Source organism: Prionailurus bengalensis, chromosome A1 (assembly GCF_016509475.1).
Source record: "Prionailurus bengalensis isolate Pbe53 chromosome A1, Fcat_Pben_1.1_paternal_pri, whole genome shotgun sequence".
NCBI lineage: Eukaryota > Metazoa > Chordata > Mammalia > Carnivora > Felidae > Prionailurus > Prionailurus bengalensis.
In genome coordinates, this window is record NC_057343.1 from 82,268,420 (window position 1) to 82,288,166 (window position 19,747).

General features: G+C 56.3%; 2 protein-coding genes across 4 annotated transcripts in view; both read left to right on the forward strand.

Moving 5' to 3' along the window:
• The window catches only part of ATP11A (ATPase phospholipid transporting 11A), a 121,178-nt gene extending 115,540 nt beyond the window's left edge, over window positions 1-5,638 (forward strand). Inside the window, exon 29 of one of the 2 annotated variants that reach the window (XM_043583092.1) lies at window positions 1,350-5,638. In XM_043583092.1, coding sequence (XP_043439027.1) covers window positions 1,350-1,559 — 210 coding nt within the window. In that variant the 3' untranslated portion in view covers window positions 1,560-5,638. The remainder of the gene's footprint in view (window positions 1-1,349) is intronic. The other variant, XM_043583101.1, reaches the window with a different exon arrangement.
• A 6,019-nt stretch (window positions 5,639-11,657) lies between these two features.
• Window positions 11,658-19,747, forward strand: part of MCF2L (MCF.2 cell line derived transforming sequence like) — a 132,663-nt gene continuing 124,573 nt past the window's right edge. Inside the window, exons 1-2 of one of the 2 annotated variants that reach the window (XM_043583122.1) lie at window positions 11,658-11,719; window positions 17,167-17,339. In XM_043583122.1, coding sequence (XP_043439057.1) covers window positions 17,171-17,339 — 169 coding nt within the window. In that variant the 5' untranslated portion in view covers window positions 11,658-11,719; window positions 17,167-17,170. Of the gene's footprint in view, window positions 11,720-17,166; window positions 17,340-19,747 lie in introns of those variants that run through there. The other variant, XM_043583156.1, reaches the window with a different exon arrangement.

Here is a 19,747-nt window from a genome sequence, read left to right on the forward strand (position 1 = left end):
AAGGGTGCCATCAAGAAGACCCGCTCCTTCCCCGACGGTGCCCATGTCGAGAGCCCGTGCCCGCCCCACGGCCCCCGCCCGCACAGACTTCCGCGGCCAACCACATGCCCTTTGGGCACAGAGGGGCCCGGTCCAGCGGTGCCCACTGGCAGAGCAAACCCCACGTCGGCCACAAGGCCAGACTGTGCTCACGGACGGGAGGCACTTCTGGGGCCGGGCGCAGCCCCTCTCAGTATGTTTCCTCGCCTTGCAGCAGAGCACGAAACTCAAAGCATCGGTCGCTGCCGCGCCCAACACGGACCGGCCACTTCTGAAGGACCTCTTACCGCGGCCGAGGCGCCACTAGCCAAGGATAGGTAACAGTGTCCGCCACGCCGCCCGGCGGGCCTCCCGGGTGTGCTGTGGTCCTTCCAGACGGTTTGTTCTTCCTCCAAAGTTTTGCTGTGCTGTGCCATTTTTGATAACAGGGGTTCATGGTGAAAAAAAAAACCCTGCTTTTTAGGCACACGTGTGTGTTTCTATCCCAGGTAAGTGACGTGCCTGAGAGTGGCCGGGCCACACACGGCCGTGCACTGTGCCCGCACACACGTGTGCCGTGGCCCGTGTTGTCCCACGTGTGTTTATGAGCTGCTACTCCCCCAATGTGTTCAGGGTTCATTTTGCCAGAACAAAGCCTGTTCCGCGGACTTCGTTGTGGAAACAGCTTCACCTGAAAGGTCTATCAGGAAAGAGTGTATTTTGACAAAAAAGAGGAATGTTGCATGATTTGCATTGAACGCTGGCCCAGACAGATGTCTGGCGCAGGCCTTCTGCTGTCCACAGGCTGACGCGTGGAGACACATCTGCCCCTGAGAGGCACAGACTTGCAGCCACGGCACAAAGAGCACTCTGAGTTAGGTTTTTGAAGTGTGACAGGCACATCTGCCTGGGGACGGTTTTCCTTTAAGACCGATTTCTCCTTGACTGCTCCCCCACTCCCCACTGCCCAGTAAACCTCAGGATGTCTAGGCCAGGCCACAGGGTCCCGTGAGCTGTCAGAATCTGCACAGACTGTGTTTGCGTGCGTGGAGGTGACCGTGGACCCCAGTCTCAGTCCCTCCAGCCTCTGGAAGAGGCTTTGCATGTTGACATGCATCATCTTTGCCAGACGGTGGAGCCAAGCCGGGGAGCCATTTGTAGCCAGAATATGGTCACCACGCTGGCTTGGTGCCCTAGTTCAGATGGGTCACATGTGCCCACTCCCCCACCGCATCTGGAACGGGAGCCCCCACAGGCAGCATCAGTGCAGGTTGGGTGGGGTTCCTGTGGGGGGTCCTGGGACTGACACTGTCTGTCCTGTTCTCCAACAGAGCACACGCGTGCATGGCCAGAGCCGCCTCCCGGAACTCACCCTCCTGGCCTGTCGGCGGAGCTCCAGCCCCTGGGCCACGTGGCCAGGCCCACACGCAAAACAGGAGCCACTATCGTGGCCTCCCCTCTCCAGTCTCCTGCACAGCCATTCTGTCCCTGTGCCCCATGAGGGGACCACTGGCGGACAGGCCATCAGTCCAGACCTCTGAGAGCCACACGTGTGAGCCTCTCCCCACCCTAAAGGAGGGACCAGGGCAGCGGGACTTGTCTGGAGCTTGTGGCCAGCACGTCACCTCTCCTGGCTCTGGTGGCCTCACACTGCCTCCGACAGGCATTCAGTTGTGTTGGGAAGAAGGGCCCCAGGGCCTGCTGTGTCCCCACTGCATGGGGCCTCCAGCCTCAGACACCTCCGGAGAAGGACACCTGTGTGGACGTGCACCGTGGACATGGAGCGCAAGTGGCCACCCCACCGGCCGTGCTGAGCACGGGGGGCCTGTCCTCACCATGGGACGGGCTGGCCTTGCCTCTGTGCCTCCTTGTCCACAACCCTCTGGTCCTCATGCTTCTAGAACTGGCTGGACCAGCCCCTTGAGCCACGTGTTCCCACGGCCTGTCAGCGTCGTGGCCTGTGCCCTGCTTCTGTCCAAACCCACCACACGGTGGGGCTGGCCTTCAGGGTCCTGTCTGGTGTGGAGTTTGTTTCTTCGAGGGGGTGCTAGCATCCCCCGTGTGTTGCAGGGTGTCTTTGAGTCTTTCCTGTCTGCTGGCTGCCCCATGGAGAAAACAGAGTATCGCGTGTGAAGAATGAGTAATACCGTCCGTGTGAGCCTTCCCAGTACAAGCTCTGAGATAGTTATCCTCACGCCCCCAAGAATAGAGCCTCCCCATGTTCTCTTGTTGGGAGAAGTCTCCCCCACTTGTTCCAGGGGCAGACCGCGGGCTGTGACGGTCAGACCCCTCCATATCCTCACCCAGAGGTGCCCTCCGGGGGCCGCGTCCATCTTCCAAGATCCATTTCTGGCCCACACTGGTCTGATGGTGAGTCGGCCTCTGAACCCCGAAAAGCAATATTGCCATCCCAGACTGCTGCCCACACTCGAGACCTTGACCAAACATTGTGTTTTCTGTTAGATGCCTGCTTTGTTGTCGTCTGTGCTGCCAAGGGCATTAGTTGGGGTGGCAGAGCCATCAGAAGGCTGGTGTGCTGACCGTCCCTGGCACTTCTCTGCACCAGTAATTGTTTCTAGAAATAACCTCTTTGACATAGCCTTAATGGTCCGGAAGGAAACTGAGATTTCAGTCTGAGATTCAAGTTCACATGTTGAAACTGATGCCTTTTAAGAAAAGCATCACCCAGAAGCTGAAGTACAAGCAGGCACCTTGCCCACTGCGGATCCCGTGCTGTGGAACCGGGGACGTCGGTGAGTGAGCCCGGCGTCTACTTCGGAGATGCGGGATTTCAGGTGTTTTTGGAAGTTCAGGTTTCATAATTTGATTGTATAATGTTTCGCCTATAAAATATTTATTTGAACTAGGGGGTTAATTCAATGCGTACACACAGTGGTTGGGATAAGTTCAAGTGAAGTGGAAACACCATACCAAAGACCAGGAGACAGAACAAAGAGTAAGAGAGGGTCTCCGCCATGAGGGTCCTCGCCACGCCCTCCGCTCCGCCCTCCCCACTCCCTCTCCGCTCTGACCTCTCACGCCCTCCCTGCACCGCTGTCCCTGGTCACGCCCTCTGCCCTCGCCACGCCCCCCCCTCCCTCCCTGGCTACGCCTTCCGGTAATGCCTCGGTCACGCCCTCTGGCCCCGGCCGTCAGGTCCGCGCCGGACCTTGTGAACGGTGGTGTGTGCATTTTTACAGCCGTTTTTAAGAACCTACTATGGGTATAAATGTCCCCCCCACACCTGTAGGGGGACAGATTCTCTGTATGTTTAGTTAACAAATTCTTTGTAATGTATTTTTTTAGAAATCTTAAAATTGCCTTTGCACTGAAGTATTTTCATAGCTGTTTCTATCTCTTTTATTCATTTATTTGTTAACATACCGCACCTAATTTTTAAAGTATGTTTTTAAAGCTTTTATTTTTTAAGTTGGTGAACTTTTGGCCACTTTACATTTAAATTCTGGTGAGAGTTTTGGCTGAATGTCTCAATACCCAATGAATGTGAATTTTCAGATTTGATTTTATTCTCTACACCTGTTTGTTTTTGGTGTTTCCGGTGGCAGTGATTAGTTGAAGGCATATTTAGAGCACAATGTTTTGCTTGCTTTTTCTTCACAGTTGATTGTGATTGTCATCTGCTCTTTGTTTTGTTTTCGATTTCCATCCTTCGGCCTTAAGATAGAAGTTTCTCGAGGGATGGTTCAGTATCTTCTTTCCACCTGTATTGAGACAGTCACCGTTTACCTCTGATGATGCAAGTCTCCTTATGAAAGTCCCTAACCCCTTACATGCTCCAAAATGTCTTTTACAAAATTGTTTGGGAAATATTAAGTGACTGTGCCTGATCATTGGAAACAGGGGCAGGAGACAGAGCCTCAGAGGTAAGGAAGAACCCGCTGAAAGGCCGCACGTGGGACTCCGTGCGATCTTTCACCAACAGTAGTTAATAAATTACTGGCCTTAAACTGACCTTAAAGCAAGACATGTCAACTTTTAGCATTTTTCTTAGTTTTGAAAACCTTGTTCAGGACTGCACATGTTAATGAATTAATTCATAATTTCCCACACTGGTCCCAGCATCTGGTTCTGGACCCGCACACCATCCCCTAAGAACAGGTCACCAATAAAGCACGGGTGGTCCTGACCCAGTCACCGTCTCTCTCCTGCTTTCAACTCCAAATCTACTCAGGGCCACAGGCGTGCACGTGTCTCAGCATGCACGCACACACACAGTGCACACACGTACACACTCCCTGGGCCCTGTGCATCCTGCCTCCCTCCTAAGGGGACCCTGCCAGGAGCTCCGGCAAGGCCAGGCTCCTTAGACCTCGAGCCTTGTGCCCTGGCTGGACGCCGGAGGCAAGCGTGGACGGACAACGCTGCGGTGCTCTGGCCTGATAAGCGTCTCCTGTTCGGGGTCCCCCCCCCCCGACCCGCCACTGACACCTGCCTGCAGCTGTGCCCTCAGGACGGTGGCAGAGAGGCTCCTCTGTGACCCGGGCATCCCTGGGCTCTGGCTGGCACCCTGCCTTGGGCAGCTGGGGAAACACACCCTCTTCTCCCAGACCAGCCTGTGCATTTGACTCCATAGGGTGAACGCAGAGCACAGAAGCCGGGGGGGGGGGGGGGGGGGGGGCGGTTCCTGAGCCTAGGAAGGAGGCTGGAAATGCTTCTGCAGGTACAGGTTGATAGAATTGTCCTTTGGCCTGGTGAGATTTTGCAGCTTTAACTACAAAAATGTCTCCCACATGCTGTTCTCATTAGTCTCGAATAGTTGCACATCAACCAAACGTTGAGTGCAGCCTAAGGGAGTTCTCCGCCTTTTTTTTTTTTAAAACCACTAAGTGCATTTGTTTTGCACTGACTGGTGAAACCTAATGCAACAGCTTTACTTCACCTTGAAAATCACATTATTTATTTAACAGCTGCATGTCACGTTTCGTTGTTCAGTGTCTTGCCTTCTCTATTTCTTTTGGAAGTTTCCCATTTAAAAACAGGAAAAATGTCAGTTGGCAAATGCAATTTTTTTTTAAGCTAGCGGGTGGGTGAGCGGGAATGAGAATCATTCTGATATTGTCTAGAAACAAAGCTTTAATGGAGATGTGTTGGAAGTATTATTAAAGGGTGATTCTACTTTTGCAGAAAAAATCTAAAGATCAGTTTATATAGCTTTATTTTTTACCTTATGAAAATATACAGAATTTTAATATGCATATATTGTCTCTGACTTAAAATTATGACGTGTCTGCATTGCCATTTAAAATGTCCATTCATTATGTAACGTAGTAAAAGAGAACCTTCAAAATGCATTTAACATGAACGGTATCTATAGTTGTCATCATCATAAATACTGGAATTTATTTTTAAATTATTGAATATAGTAGGTGCATTTAAGATGGCCGATCAGCCTCCAGATAGTAATGTTAACCTGCTTTGAAAAATTAAATTGTGATTAAACCAAATCTTACATTTCTGTAAACTTTATTTTGTATGCTACTGTTTTTAACTTTTATTTCTGTAGATAAAGTATGACTTGATAATATTAATTATATTGGACTTTTCTGCAGATTATCTAAGCAGGAGACTTGAATCTGCTTGCAATAAAGAAGAAAAAATGTCTGGTTTGGTTTCTTTATTAATAAAAAAAGCAGCAGTTGGGCTTAAATCTCTGGGGACAGAAGCTGCAGGGTGAACCTCTCAACCTGAGTGTGTGTCTGGGCTGAAGGTGGGGTGTCCTCCCAGAAATGGGGGGCAGCGCCTGCATTCACCGATCGCGGGATCGCCAGCTGCCCTCGCACTGTCCTGCCTGCACCTGCACTCATCCCGCGCCCTCAGGCCCCTGCGCCCTCCGCTCACACCCAGCTAGGCCGGGATGGGCTGCGGGCTGATTTTGCGCATCCGGCTCCCCACCCACTCGGGTCCCAGCGCTGCCCCTTCCTCCTCTGGGGCCGTTTGCCCCCACACTGCCCAATGGCCACTGCTCCCCCCTCCAGTTCCTTGTCTGAGGACTGGCCTCGGACCCACAAAACCTGACTCCAAGCCCCAGATCCTGGGATTCTGTCCCAATTAGGGCGGAAAGGATAGAGCCCTAAGGTTGGGGATGCTCGGTTCTGGGGTTGCCACCTCACGGGCCTCCCCAAGCCCCTGGGAGGAACCAGGTCAGGCCTAGGGTTCCACCGTGTGCAATTCTAAATTTGGGGCTTTTCCCGGCCTTGCGCACCACAAGCACCACACAGCAAGTGTATCACACGCTGAGCGGGTGTCGGTCACAATCACCAACCAAACGCAAGTGGCCAACACCAGACTCTAGGAAACACAACAGGAAGTAAATGCCTCCAGTGATTCTGGGGCCCCGGGGCCTCCAGTGCCTGTTGTTGGTTGTCCGGTTTTTCACACCTGTCTCAGGTGGCCCGAACCTGGGGCCACGCTACCCCTGGCAGCTGATGAGTACACTTGCCTGGCTTGAAGCTCAAAGATGTAACGGCAAACCCACTCACCTGTGCCCACGTGAACACAACCGTGCACATCACCTGGTCCTATCCTAGCTTAACAACACCCTCTTTCATGGGAAAGTCTTGAGAACATATACTTTCTCAATTTCTTTCCTGCATTAAGGGGATACCACTAGCATTTTTTTTTAATGTTTATTTTCGAGAGAGAGAGAGAGAGCGTGAGGCGGGACGGGGCAGAGAAAGAAGGAGACAAAGGATCCAAAGCAAACTCCAGGCCCTGAGCTGTCAGCACAGAGCCTGACGCAGGGCTCAAACTCACGAACCCAAGATCATGACCTGAGCCAAAGTCGGACGCTTAACCTACTGAGCCACCCAGGCACCCCTAAAACTTAATATATTAATTCCCCTAGGGAAAATACTCACCTTTGTACATTTTGTACATTTTTATGATTTCAGGACTCATTAGAATAATTCAGGAACATTGAAATAGCAAATGTCTAACTTATCACCGAGATGCATTCACTTGTCCTAATCCGAGAACCTGTCAACTATTAACCAGATGAAGAATTTCTCAGACACTGAAGACACCAACCCCATAGTTAGTGGACAGGTGTCATGGCTAAAACCAGCCAATCTGGAGTAAATACTTGCTGCTCAACGTCCAGAGAAATTTACACTTAAGGCCCCACAGCACATTACTGGAGGCGACCTATCGTATCTCCTTACAGCATTTTCTTTGCAGACCCATCAGCAAAACACTAGAAATCACAACATCCGGAAACCACAGTGCTGCTGTGCCTGGCACCCTCAGGGCCCACTGACAGGCGCTGTCCTAATTTATTGTTTTTTAATGTTTATTTATTTTTTTTTTTTTAGAAAGAGAAATCCAGGGAGGGACAGAGAGAGGTGGGAGAGAAATCTCAAGCAGATTCTATGCTTCCAGCATAGAGCCTGATGTGGGGCTCGAACTCACAAACTGAGATCATGACCTGGGCCAAAACTGAGACTCAGACGCTTAACCTACCGAACCACCCAGGTGCCCCCTAATTTATTTGTTTAAACTTTAATAAGAAATACGGATTCCTTGGTGCATTGCTTATGAAGAGTATATTAGCCTTTAAAACTCCTTGCACAAAATCATAATTTGAAAAAAATCCACATCAATGTTCTTATTCACTTGGTTTTTACGAGATTCAAAGAGAGAGAAAGGGTTTTGACATCATGAAGGATGAACAGATCCTCTTGAGAATCTCAGATAGTTTTAGTATCTTTAGAATTTTATCTTTTAATTTTTTAACGTTTATTTATTATTGAGAAACAGAGAGAGACAGAGCATGAGCAGGGGTGGGGCAGAGAGAGGAGGAGACAGAATCCCAAGCAGGCTCCAGGCTCCGAGCTGTCGGCACACAGCCTGACGTGGGGCTCAAACCCACAGACCGTGAGATCATGACCTGAGCCAAAGTCAAACGCTTAACTGACTGAGCCACCCAGGCACCCCAGTGTCTTTAGAATTTTTGAAGACCTACTAGAAAGTCTCAAAATATGACTTAAATATCAAAATAAATGTTTTTTAAAAATATTTATTTTGAGTGAGAGAGAGGGAGCACAAGGGCGGAGGGGCAGAGAGAGAGGGAGAGAGAGAATCCCAAGCAGGCTCCAAGCTGTCAGCACAAAGCCCAACGTGGGGCTTGATCTCATGAACTGTGAGATCATGACCTGAACTGAGATAAAAAGTCAGACACTAATCTGACTGAGCCACCCAGGTGCCCCTCAAAATAAATGTTTTAATTAGCTTAGACTTTGTTTTGTTTGTAAATGATTACACTTCCTCAATCTTTATAAGCCAGTGGAGTAAGAAGTGTCTATGTCCTGGGAGGGCAAACAGAGGCTAAAATACTGACCGGTGACGTCCCACATGTCACACTGAGACCCTGCTACCGCTGTCAGCGTTTGTGGGCCATCCCACGATGGGCCGGACTACCTGGCCTGGACAGCAGAAAGGATGATCAGGCAGGGGCGCAGAGACTTTTTTGCAAGAGCAGTACATTTACGTAAAGGATTTAATCTCAAATGGTAGTTTCAAACACAAGGAGAAATGGAGACCATCTGGAAGGCAGAGGGGCCTCCCTAGGCTGGCCACCGGGCACAGTGACCGACGGGGACAGCTCTATAGGACTCCAAGGGGAGGGCACAGATGCCACCGTCACAGCCTCGCGGGTGCGGGCAGAAATCTCAACAACTGATTTGGAACCCACAGGCAGACTTCAACTCACACCTGTTGGGACCAACCTCAGAACTCACTGGAGCTGAGGCCTGGGGCGTGTGCTGGGAGTGTGCACTGGGGTGCTGGGAGCGTGTGCTCGTGCGCTGGGAGCGTGTGCTGGGGTTGTGTGCTAGGGGCATGTGCTCGTGTGCTGGACGCATGTGCTCGTGCGCTCGGAGTGTGTGCTGGGGTTGTGTGCTGGGAGCGTGTGCTTGCATGCTGGAGGCCTGTGCTCATGTGCTGGGGGCATGTGCTGGGGGCCTGTGCTCATGCGCTCAGAGTGTGTGCTGGGGTTGTGTGCTGGGGGTGTGTGTTCACATGCTGGAAGCCTGTGCTCATGCGCTGGGAGCGTGTGCTGGGCTTATGTGCTGGGAGCATGTGCTCACATGCTGGAGGCCTGTGCTCGTGTGCTGGGGGCATGTGCTGGGGTCCTGTGCTTGTGCGCTCCGAGTGTGTGCTGGGGTTGTGTGCTGGGGGTGTGTGCTCGCATGTTGGAGGCCTGTGCTCGTGTGCTGGGAGCATGTCTCATGCACCAGGAGTGTGTGCTGGGGTTGTGTGCTGGGGGAATGTGCTCTTGCGCTGGGGACCGAGGGCCAGCTGGCAGGGAGAAGCCCAGCCTCTCCCCTGCAGTCTCCCCTCTAATACTGATTCCTTCACGGTAAGCAGATGATGCTACCTGCGAATTCTCCCTCGTATTACTGCTCGGCTGTGCACCCCCAGAGCCCCATTTGTGGTAGTAACTTCCTCGTGCCTCACCACGGGCCTCACCATGGGCCTGGGGGGCTGTGAGAGCCACAAAGTCGCACAAAGGGCTCGTGGCGCCATAATGAGCAGGACGCCAGCAGGGTGCTGCTCGGGCCAGCTTTGCATTTGGGGGAATTCATTTCCTATCGAAATTACCTCAGCTTTGGAATCAGCCCTCACGTTTTCCAAGCAGCACAGACGTCTCATTTTGTCCTCTGTACATCCACCGCGTCGGTGACCCTGCACCAAAGCAGAAAGCTTTCGTGGAGAAGGAACAATGTTCTGGGCTGCAGGTTCCGTGGCCGCGCAGGTGTGGGTGACTGAGCTGCGGGTCCCGGATCCTGGCCGGGAATCCTGCCTGTGGCAGCCGCACTCGGGTTCGGAGCCCAGCCTGCAGCCCGCACATTCTCACCGGGGTCATAGCACGGGTCCCAGCCATCTCCCCTGGTCTTCTCCACCAGTGGCGCTGTTTGCACATCCTGCGGAGCCGCCCTCCTGCGCCACCTCGCTTTGGCCATGGTATTTCCTGCAGCCTCCTGAGAGCATCTCTTACCTGAGGGCCTTTGATGCTGTCCTGGGGGCCAGGGCACTGGTCTCAAAGACACAGGCAAAGCGCACCACACTGGAGCCCCCCAGCCTCACTGGGGCCCCTCTGAGAAGAGGAACCTGTCTGGGTCTTGGGGCCGCTGCCGGTCACCAGCCCTCTGCCAGGCAGAGGGGTTTCTCCTTCCTCTGATTTCCTGTCCCCCCCAAGCCACCTGCTCCTTCCTGAGCCAGCCTGCCCCCTTCCTGGCGAAGCCTGCCTGCTCTGTCCACGAACTCGGGGGCACATCCCGCGCTGTGCCCACCGCCTGCCCCAGGACCTCCCAGGAGAGCGTGGCACCCGCGGGCCCCACGTTCCAGGCCGCCAGAGCCTGGACCCTCCGCAGAGCCGCCCCAGCCCGTGCCCTGGCCACCAGGGTGCCCACCGGGTGCATACAGATCTCCCACAGGTGACGTACAGAGCCACACCCGGGGGAGGAAAGTCCTCCTGCAGGGTCAGTGCCAGGCACCCTCCTCAAGGTCAGGGTCACCGTCCCCTGCGTGGGGCTTAGGTGTCCTGGGCTTAGAGCTGCCTTGGGTTTACATTTATTTCCCTATTGGCAGAAGCCCGTTGTTTGATTTCAACAAGCCACCCACCTTTACCCACTCCATGCGGGCGCTTTAAAGGCTCAACCAAGATGAAGCTTCCGTGCGGGTCAACACTTAGGATGTTCTGGATGCTGCACCACGTTCACATTCCAGCTCTACTCCAGAGGCTCCCCTCCCTGAACCTGGGAAATCACAAGAATAAAAGGTTTAGTTCCTCTCCCTGGAAACAGGGGTTGCAAGGCTGGGTACTCAAGCCAGCCTGAGGGACACGGGGGCCCTGCCACCTTGGCTCTCTGGGCTGCCTTCCCGGGGCATAAATACAGAGGGGTGCAGGGAGCCCCTGCCCACTGGTGACCTGGGTAGTGAGAACAGGCAGCTGCAGTGTTTCCAACAGTGCGGTCTGGTTCTGACCCCCGTCCTGCCCCGGGCACCGCTTCCCCCAGGAGCCTCCCCCCCCCACACACACAGCTGGCCTGGTGCACCACAGCAGGCTTTGTGGTGACCCAGCACCCAACCGGCCACCCCCCCTTCTCCTGACAAGGTCGTGGGGAGCTGGGGGATCCAAGCCCAGTCCAGGGCTTCCGAGCAGACGCACAGCTCCTTCCGGGTGGCTCCGCGCAGGTCCCCCGAGGCAGGGTGAGACCCCGGGGAACTGGGGTCAGGCCGGGGTCAGCCCCAGGGCAGAACTCCAAGCCCAGCCCGTGTCCCCTTTGGGTGTGCGATGTGAACCCGGTCCGGAGCGACCCTGGGCGGAGGGGCACGACCCCGGCCCCCTGACACGCGAGGGAGGGAAGGGCGGGCTGGGGCATCTCCTTCCCCTCCTGCCGCCCCCCTCCGCCTCCGCGGCCGCCCCTGCCCCAGACCTTTACCCCTCTCTCTCCTCCCCCGCCCCCTGCCTGGAGCCCCTCCTCTCCCTCCGCTCTTCCCGCGGCCTTCACCCTCCCCCTCCGCCCTCCACCACGGCCCCGCCCCCACCTTTCTCCGCCTCCCTCGTGCGCCCTCCTCCCCAGCACCCCTCCCCCTCCGCCGCCCTTCCCCCCGCGGTCGGGCCTAGAGCCGCACCTGTGGCGGAGTCCGAGGACGCGTGAGGACGGTCCAGGCCGGGCAGGTGCGCGGGGGCAGGGGCGGTGGAAGGGGCGGAAGGGGCGGAAGGGGCGGGGGGGGGACGCGGAGGGGCCGTCCCACGTGGGGGACCCGACCGGAGTCCCAGCTGTCACAGGTTGGAGGGCAGCGGGCTCCAAGGACACAGACGCCCCTCCCCATCGTGACGGGGTCCTCTCGGACGCGACAGGTGTCACCCATGCCCCCTCCCCCCCACCTTGAAGAGCCACATCCTGGGCTCTTCCAAAACGCGTCCGCTGATTGGTCGGGTGTCAGGACAGGTGTGGGGACAGGTGAGGGGCAGGTGGGCATGGGGGCACAGGAGGGGTCCACCCACGTGCATCTTTCGGAACCTGGTCGCCTGAAGCCGGCAACGGGAAAGGCGGTGGCCCAGCGGCCCCCCTCTAGTCACTGAGCTTTTCAAAAGCGCGACTCAAGAGAAGACTCTCAGACTCAAAATAACAAGGCTTTTGTCCTCCGACTTCAAAGGCCGTTCTACCACTTTTTAAAGGAAGTCTGGCTTCTCTGGGCAGCACCGACACTTGAATAAGAGTGAGCTGGGGGAGGAGCAGACTTCTGTCCCCAGCAAGCACAGCTCCTATCCTTGCTGGAAACATCCCATCCAGGGGCAGCCCCTGGACCAGGAAGGGGTCAAGGCACCCGGAGCAGGCCCAGGAGGGTGTGCAGGGGATGCTGTGAGATGCCCCAGGATGTGTGTCCACGGGGAGCTGCAGGGGCACCACCAAAATAGAAGTGCATCCCCAGGGGCCACTGGTGCCCGAGTCCTGGAGTCCTGGGCAGGCCGAGGACCCCACCTGGCAGGTAGGCGGGCGGGGGTGGGTTGGGGGGGCCTAGGGAAGGAGCCTGTGCATTGGAGGGCCTTGTGCCCTGCAAATCCGTGGGGTGACTGGCCCAAAGCTGGTTCTGAGAGCTGCGTTCTGCCCCAGCCTCCTCGGGTCAGCTATAGCAGGTGGGAAAAACACCCTGTGAGGTGGGGACAGGGGACACTCCTGCCGTGGACCTGGGTGGGTGGGGAGGACGGTGCTCTCTGGGGTGAGTCGGCTCTATCTCAGGACTCCCATAGAGTTTCTGGACCTGCCCGCCTCGTCCCACCCTGTGGGCTGGCTGCGCCCTCCCGGGCCCTGACGCCACAGTCTGGGCCTGGCTGCCACTCCCGGGTTGTGGTGCCTCTGCGTGCCTGTGTCTGCATCAGTTTTGCCTTCTGTGAAATGGGAGTGTCGCCTCGCTGCCTCACACAATTATGCGAAGAAGTGGTTTGTGCACAGAGCTCCTGGAAAGCAGGGGCCCACAGCCCACGGGGTGGGCTTGTGCCCCAGAGGCTTCGGGCTCGGGGCTCCATCCGAGTTGCATGTCCCCAATTTCCAGGATGAGTCTTTTTTAGAGCATGGTACAGGCAAGGCTTTCTTAAGGAAAAACTTGCAGGAACGGTTAGAAGGAGGCCATAATTCAGGGGCAGGAGCGATGGAGTCGCAGAACGGCTGAGAACATCTAACAGGCGGAAGGACTGAATGTAGCCAGAAACCCACCTCGGCCTCCAGCAGAGTCCCTCCCCTGCACCTGCTTCTCCCCCCTCCCATCCTCACTGCTGCAGCTTGCTGGTGATTCTCTCTCTTTCTGAGTGTCCGGCTCCGTGGTGCCGTCTTTAGCTAAAACCTCAACTTTTCTCTGGGAAAGTGGCATCTTGGCGAGTGGTATGAGGACACGGTCACGGCAGAAGGAGAGGTCTCTGACTTCTGTGACGTGGGGGGATCCCTGCGGTTGAGCCAGAGGCCCCTGAAGTGTCTGTGTGACACACAGGTGGCCTGGAATGTTACCGACAGACACACGGCACGTGGCCCCAGACTCAGTTGATGCAGAAGTTGTTACAAGCGTTCAGTGCATTTCTCCTCTCATATTTGCTTGTGAGAACATCGGTGAAGCTGTTTCCTGGCAGGTGGGGACTCTGGGCTGCAGACACGCGGGCACAGGTGACGCTGGGCCCGGAGCCACCTCTGAAGCAGCCCCCGTGATGCTCAGAGGCCCCCGTCCTTGACAGAGGGCAGAAGATGGGGGTCGGTCTTCACCAAAACACCTGCAGAAGCGGCTTTGGGCTGGGCGCCCGCACAGGAAGGCAGAGTCTGGCAGTGCAGTCGGCTCGGGGTGGCCGCTGATAGAGGCTGGGGAGGGGGCACCCAGTTGCCCGTAGAGTCTCAGTGGGCTCCGGGTGGGTATAGCTTGCCTATGGTATTTTCCTCTTTGAGATGGGACATAACCCTCCTGGCCTCCTGGCTTCCTCGAGTGAAACTTCCAGAACTTTGAGTCCACAGTAGGATGTCTGACACTCCAGGGTTACCAGGAAACTAGGACATGTCAACTTTGGGGTCGGGCAGGGGAGGAGGTGAGAGGTGACGACCCCCTCCACCCTCACCTTCTCTCTCCTAGAACCGTCTTCTTTGTTCATGAATGATAACACCACTTTTTGAGTATGACGATTTGTAACCTATAACGCGATTGTCGCGAGGGGCAGTGACAAAGCCAGTGGTGACGCTCCTTTCCAAACATGCTTCTCTAGTGTTCCAGCTCCAGTGAGAAGCAGCGGGGACGCAGAGTCTGATTTCCCGTCCTGGTGCAGCTGTCTGTTCAGTGAGAGTGTGTGGTGGCCCGGGCGCCTCCCTCGTGCCACCCCACCCGGTGACGTCACAGAGCGTGAGCGCCACTGAGCCAGGGTGGTGGCACGTCTGATGCCTGGAACCGTGTACACAGGCCGGCTCCCCCGGGAACTCCGTGAGGGCAGGGGCTGCCTGATGCAGGAGCAAGTGCACAGGGAGGCGGCCAAGCCAAGGGAAAAGCCGGCGAAGCTGGTTGGCTTGGGTCTTATGCTGTGCTTGGCCACGTCCCCATCACCCAGCCCCCGGGTCCCTTGGGTGCTGTGTGGGGGACACCTGGACTCCAAAGAGGGACAGAACCAGACACGGGTGCCATTGTCTCTCCGGGTTCAAGCTGTTTATAGGGGCTTTTTCAGGGGCAGATAGGACAGCCAAAGGGCCCCGACACGGTTTGGTGCTCAGTGGGGACGCCAGCCTGGAGGTTGTTACAGTGAACAGGCCTGACATCTGGGTTTCTCTGTGCCTTTGGGGCTACACTAGCTGTGGGAAACTCTGCGATGGAGAAGGCTCTCTCTCTCCTGCCTGTGCCTCTCTGCCTGGGGACACTGGGGGCACTGTCCTGAGCTTCTGGAGAGGTGCAGTCCTGGGGGAAGGAGGGAAGCCACCTCCCAGGCCCCTGGTGCCAGCTGTCCTTGGGCCGGAGGCTGACCCGCCAGGGGGAGAGGGAGGCTGGGACCTTGCAGAGGAAGCAGGGGTCGGGGGAGCCTCACCGGTCCTTCGCCCAAGTTGGGTGGGCGGCACGCTTTTGAGAACGAACTAATTAAAGCAGCTCTTGGGTCATCTTGCTTATGTCTTGAGACCAAGTGACTGATGACACTTGTGCACTGCGGCAGGGAGGGCTGGACAGAGGGGCTGGGTGGAGGGGCTGGATGGTGGGGAGGGCTGGGTGGAGGGGAGGGCTGGACGGAGGGGCTGGATGGTGGGCCTGGGCAGGGAGGGCTGGACGGAGAGGCTGGATGGAGGGTAGGGCTGTGTGGAGGGGCTGGGCGACAGGAGCTCTCCTGGTCCTGGCAGTACTGAAACAAAGGTGGACTCACACACTGGCCTTTTCTTTCTAGTCCGGAAGTTTAAGATTACAGTCAGCCTGCTGGTTTGAAATTCTCTGAGCAGAATTTGGAAGAAAAGAGGAAAAAACAGGTTGTTTAGTTTCAACCCAGAAAATCATTCCTCCTAGTTTTTAGTATCAACACCAGACTCAGGCAGTCAGAAATCCTTAGCCTCGGTGTGACTGGCTGCCGTGTGTGCCCTTCCTGTAGCACCGCACACGGTGTGATCGTCTTGGAAACGTGGGTGTGGGATCCGGAAGGCCCCAGCTGCTGCCCAGGGAGAGGGGCTCGCCGTCCCTGGCGTTTGGTGTGAAAGCTCCTCACCCTGGCCCTGTGTGAGGAGGTTAAGAAAACGTCATAGGGACCCAAGCACATGTGCAGAGAAGTTACATGCAGGACGCGTACGGGTAACCAGCAGCAGTGTTTGTAAAAATGAGGGACGGGTGCGTTTTGTGGGACAGGCAGGGAAGCCGGCTGGAGCTGTGTGTTTGGGCAGGGAGAGAGGGAGGAAACGGGGTGCCTTCCCGGGCAGGGGTGCGGAGTTGTTGGTGCCCGATGCACTTGGGAACTGGCTGCATCTGCCGGCTAGCGCCACCCCCCAGTCCAGTGGCGGCTCCTTCCTCCCTGCGAAGACCCGCAAGGCTCTGTGCCAAGGGTCCTATGTAGGCAGCAAGTGGGAACCCCTCCCCAGGGTCGGCCGGCAGTGGTGGGCTTTCAAAGCTGCCTGGGGGTCTAAGAGGCGGTCAGGCCTGGGAGCGGCTCCAAGGGCAGACTGGCCATCGGGTAGCTGGGCCGTCGGGGAGGGTCTGGAGGACAGGATCGGCAGGGCCAGCCCCCGGCAACCAGGGGCTTCAGGGGAAGGACTGACAGCTGGTGACCTGGTGGCCGGAGTGAGGGCACGGTGCCTGTGCCCGGCGGCAGCCGCCTCCGGGGCGTGGCTTCAGTCAGAGACAGAAGCAGGGGTGATGTTCGTGGAGCCACAAGTAAGGGTTGTTAAGTGATGTCATTTACATCTGTACTCTTGAAGATGGGGCCCTGCGGGTGTGAAGTTGACAGAGGGAAATAAGAACGAACCGGAAACAGGCTCAAAGACCAGGCACAGAAGAGCACGGTCGGTAGTGACCTGCTGAGGTGACCCTTGCACCCCATGCATGATTCCGGTGCTGTTTGAGATGCAGCTACCAGCTGTCTCTTTAAATTCAACCCTGCTTCCAAAAACGTGACTGAAGTTTCTTTGCCAAATTTTCACTGGAGGGATAATACCTTGATGTTTGTTCTGGAACTCAAGAGGACATTCTTTGCTCAGAGGATTTAACGTGTTTTTAAGTAATCTGAATAAGCAACCAGCAAGGGTTCTGAAGTTTGCCAGTTCAGTGAATGAGACTGTGACCTTGAAACCGGGGACCCAGGAATTTTTATATCCTTGAAACAAGAGCCTAAATGTCAAGGGGGAAAGATCTAGGCCTTTGTTTTTCTTAAGCAGCAGAAGTAAATGATATTTTTGTTTATGCAACCTTTACTCCACTTGAGTACTGGGACAGCAGGCTGGTTGCTAACTGAGCGTTGACACGATGGAAGGCAGTTGGAGAACGAGTGTCCTCGTGGGCGCACTCTGGCCATTTCTGAATAAGCGCCACGGAAGGCTGCGTCTGGTTATTTGGGCTTTATTCGCAGACACCACGCCAATGTCTTTGGGCAGGGTGACCTCATTTTTGTGGTTAAAATCTGTTTCCGCACTGCAGACTTATGTTTGACTGCTGGAGATGTGTCCCATGCCAGAGGGCTGCACGTGACCATCGCTCCTCCCTGAGACGATCCGATGAGGCTGAGGAGGAAGAAGGTGACCATCAGATCGATGTCCCTGACGTCATCGGGCTTGTTCAAGACCAACCCGGGGGGTCAGACACACCCACAGGTGGGGATCGCGCCTTATTTCTGTCCGGAAGCTCAGGCTGGTGATCGGACTCGCACGTCCTCCTCGTAGCTACTGTGGTCCTGGGAGCAGGTTGATTTCTTTTGGATCACTGTCGCCTATTGTCACCTGCCCACGGCTGGCAGGCAGTCTCCCAGGATGGTCCTCATCGGGCCACCTGGCGGTTCTTCAGATGAGCGGTTTAAGATGAGCTCGGCTCCGGTGAGAGGGGAATAGTTCATTCGGGTCTGCAGTGAAACACCTGCACCTGAAGGAGACCGTCACCAGGCTTTGCTTCAGTTCTCAAAAACACGTGATCTGTGGTTTGAATCGGTGGGTCGAGCTCCTGCCGGTCAGCAATCCGCGGCCGGTGCCCGGAGGACAGCTGAGCAGGACCCAAGGGGTGAGACCCCACTGTCCTCAGCGCCCAGCCTGACCCCCATCCAGGCCCGGGGCCCTCCCTCGCTCCCCTGGCCAGGGTCTTAACGGGAGGGAGAGGCTGTCCCCACTCTGAGTTTCACCTGCACGGAGTCATTGCCGATCCTTCCTGTCCCGCTCCGAAATCCTTCCTGTCCCGCTCCGAAGTAGTTTTCACCGGACGGGGTGAGCCCTACACCCACCACCAAGGGACAACATGACAGGGATGGCAAGTGTCCACCTGGGGCTGGACCAGAGCCAGGCAGGCCTCTAGGAATGCGGGGAACACTCCTCCTTGCTCTGCATCTGGAGCTTTCTCGGCCTTGCCCTAGCTGGGCTCCGCCACAAATGGCCCTCTGAGTGGAGGCATCCCCGGCCTCCCCCTGGAGCTGTGTCACGGCGTCCCTAGGCGAGCAACTCGTGAGCATTTCCCTTCAGACGGGGTGGGGGTGGAGGGTCTCATAAACACCCCAGACCCAGTGGGCCTGAACCACGGCCCCAGTGACGGACACTTGCGTGTGTGAACACCGTTGGCCATTTGAACCTGGCTGGTGGGTAGTTGTATCCTCGGGTGGTGGCCTTGCCAGCATCTCTGTTTAGTAGGTTTCGAAACTTGATTTTTGTCACTTGCCTTGTTGGTGACTGTTGGCGAGTGACAGGCCACAGCCAGAACCGCCAGGGCGGTCTCCCCGAGATGGCGTGGCCCCGGGCTCTGGGAACTTGGTATGGTGCTGGCTATCAGCAGGTGTGTCCACCCCTGGAAGGGCACTTGGGGTGGAGGTGGCTCCCTCCTGGAGCAAGAGCACAGTTACGGGCGCAGACATGAGCACTGACTTTCGCGGCTGGAAGGTTATCTAGCTCTCCGTGCTCAGTGGGGCTGCAGTGAGCCTCCATGACAGCTCAGACTCCTGTGGTGGTTGTGCCCCCAGCTCTGGGGACCCTGCTGGGGACCGAGACTAAGGGCAGGGAGGAAGCGGGGCGTATGGGTGACAGGCTGACCGCTTCCTAATGTAACCACATGTCCTGGGCTGAGGCTTCAGAGTAGACTTGGAGGCTGGACCGTGGCTGTCGCGCACTGGCCCGGACTGTTCACGGCCGCACCGAGCAAGCAGTGTGTCAGGCAGGGAAACACGTGGCTGTGAAGGGTTCGTGAGTTTGTGTGTTGGTTTGAATGCCCTTGTCTGAAGCGCAGGAGCACGCACTTGTCACGGCCAGTGGTTCCGTGTCGCCGCCGCGGTGCCGCGTCGGGGAGACGGGTCCACTGGCAGGGGCGAGCTGTCCCGGTTTGGGAATGTTGTTGCCACGGCGTTTACTTTTCAAAAAGTTCTGTCTCTCCTGATCGGTTAGTAGCGTCTTTAATGATACCACACCTGAACAGGTACCGGGCAGAGACAACTAAGTGCGGTCGCTGACGTGGGCGTGAAGCAGACGGTTACCGCCTGCAACATGAGGTTGAATCGTGGTGTCGCTGATGTGTTGCAAAACCCTTCGGATATCGATGCTTTCACGCGGCTCACCTGATGCCTTAGTGCATTTAGGACGCTGGCTTGTGCGGGTGGCGCGGGCGGCCCGTGGGGGGCGGGGGCCCAGCTTTGGGAAAATATACTGGGAAGGAAGGAAGCTCCAGGATTTCTGGTGTCGCCACTGGGCCTCAGCTCCGCAGAGAGCAGAATGGCCACTAGTGACTGCGGGTGGCGTTGTGCGCAGTCTCACAGGCGCTGTCCTGTGGTTTGTCTCCCGGAGCTCACACCGTGTTCCCGCAGAGGCCCCCTCCCCACGCACACTGCCCACCCCCAGCAGCCGCTCTCCTGCTGTCTATCAGCACAGGAGTGATTTTGTTGTGTTTCCTCAGACAGTTGGTGGCTTTCCTGTTTCCCTCTGTGCTTGATGGAGTGTGCTGTACGATTATGGTGATTTAGGGGCCAAAGTGCTCTGGAGGAAGTGTGTCTGTGGGCCGTAACCAGTGCAGACGAGGGCCGTCGGGGAGGAGGTCT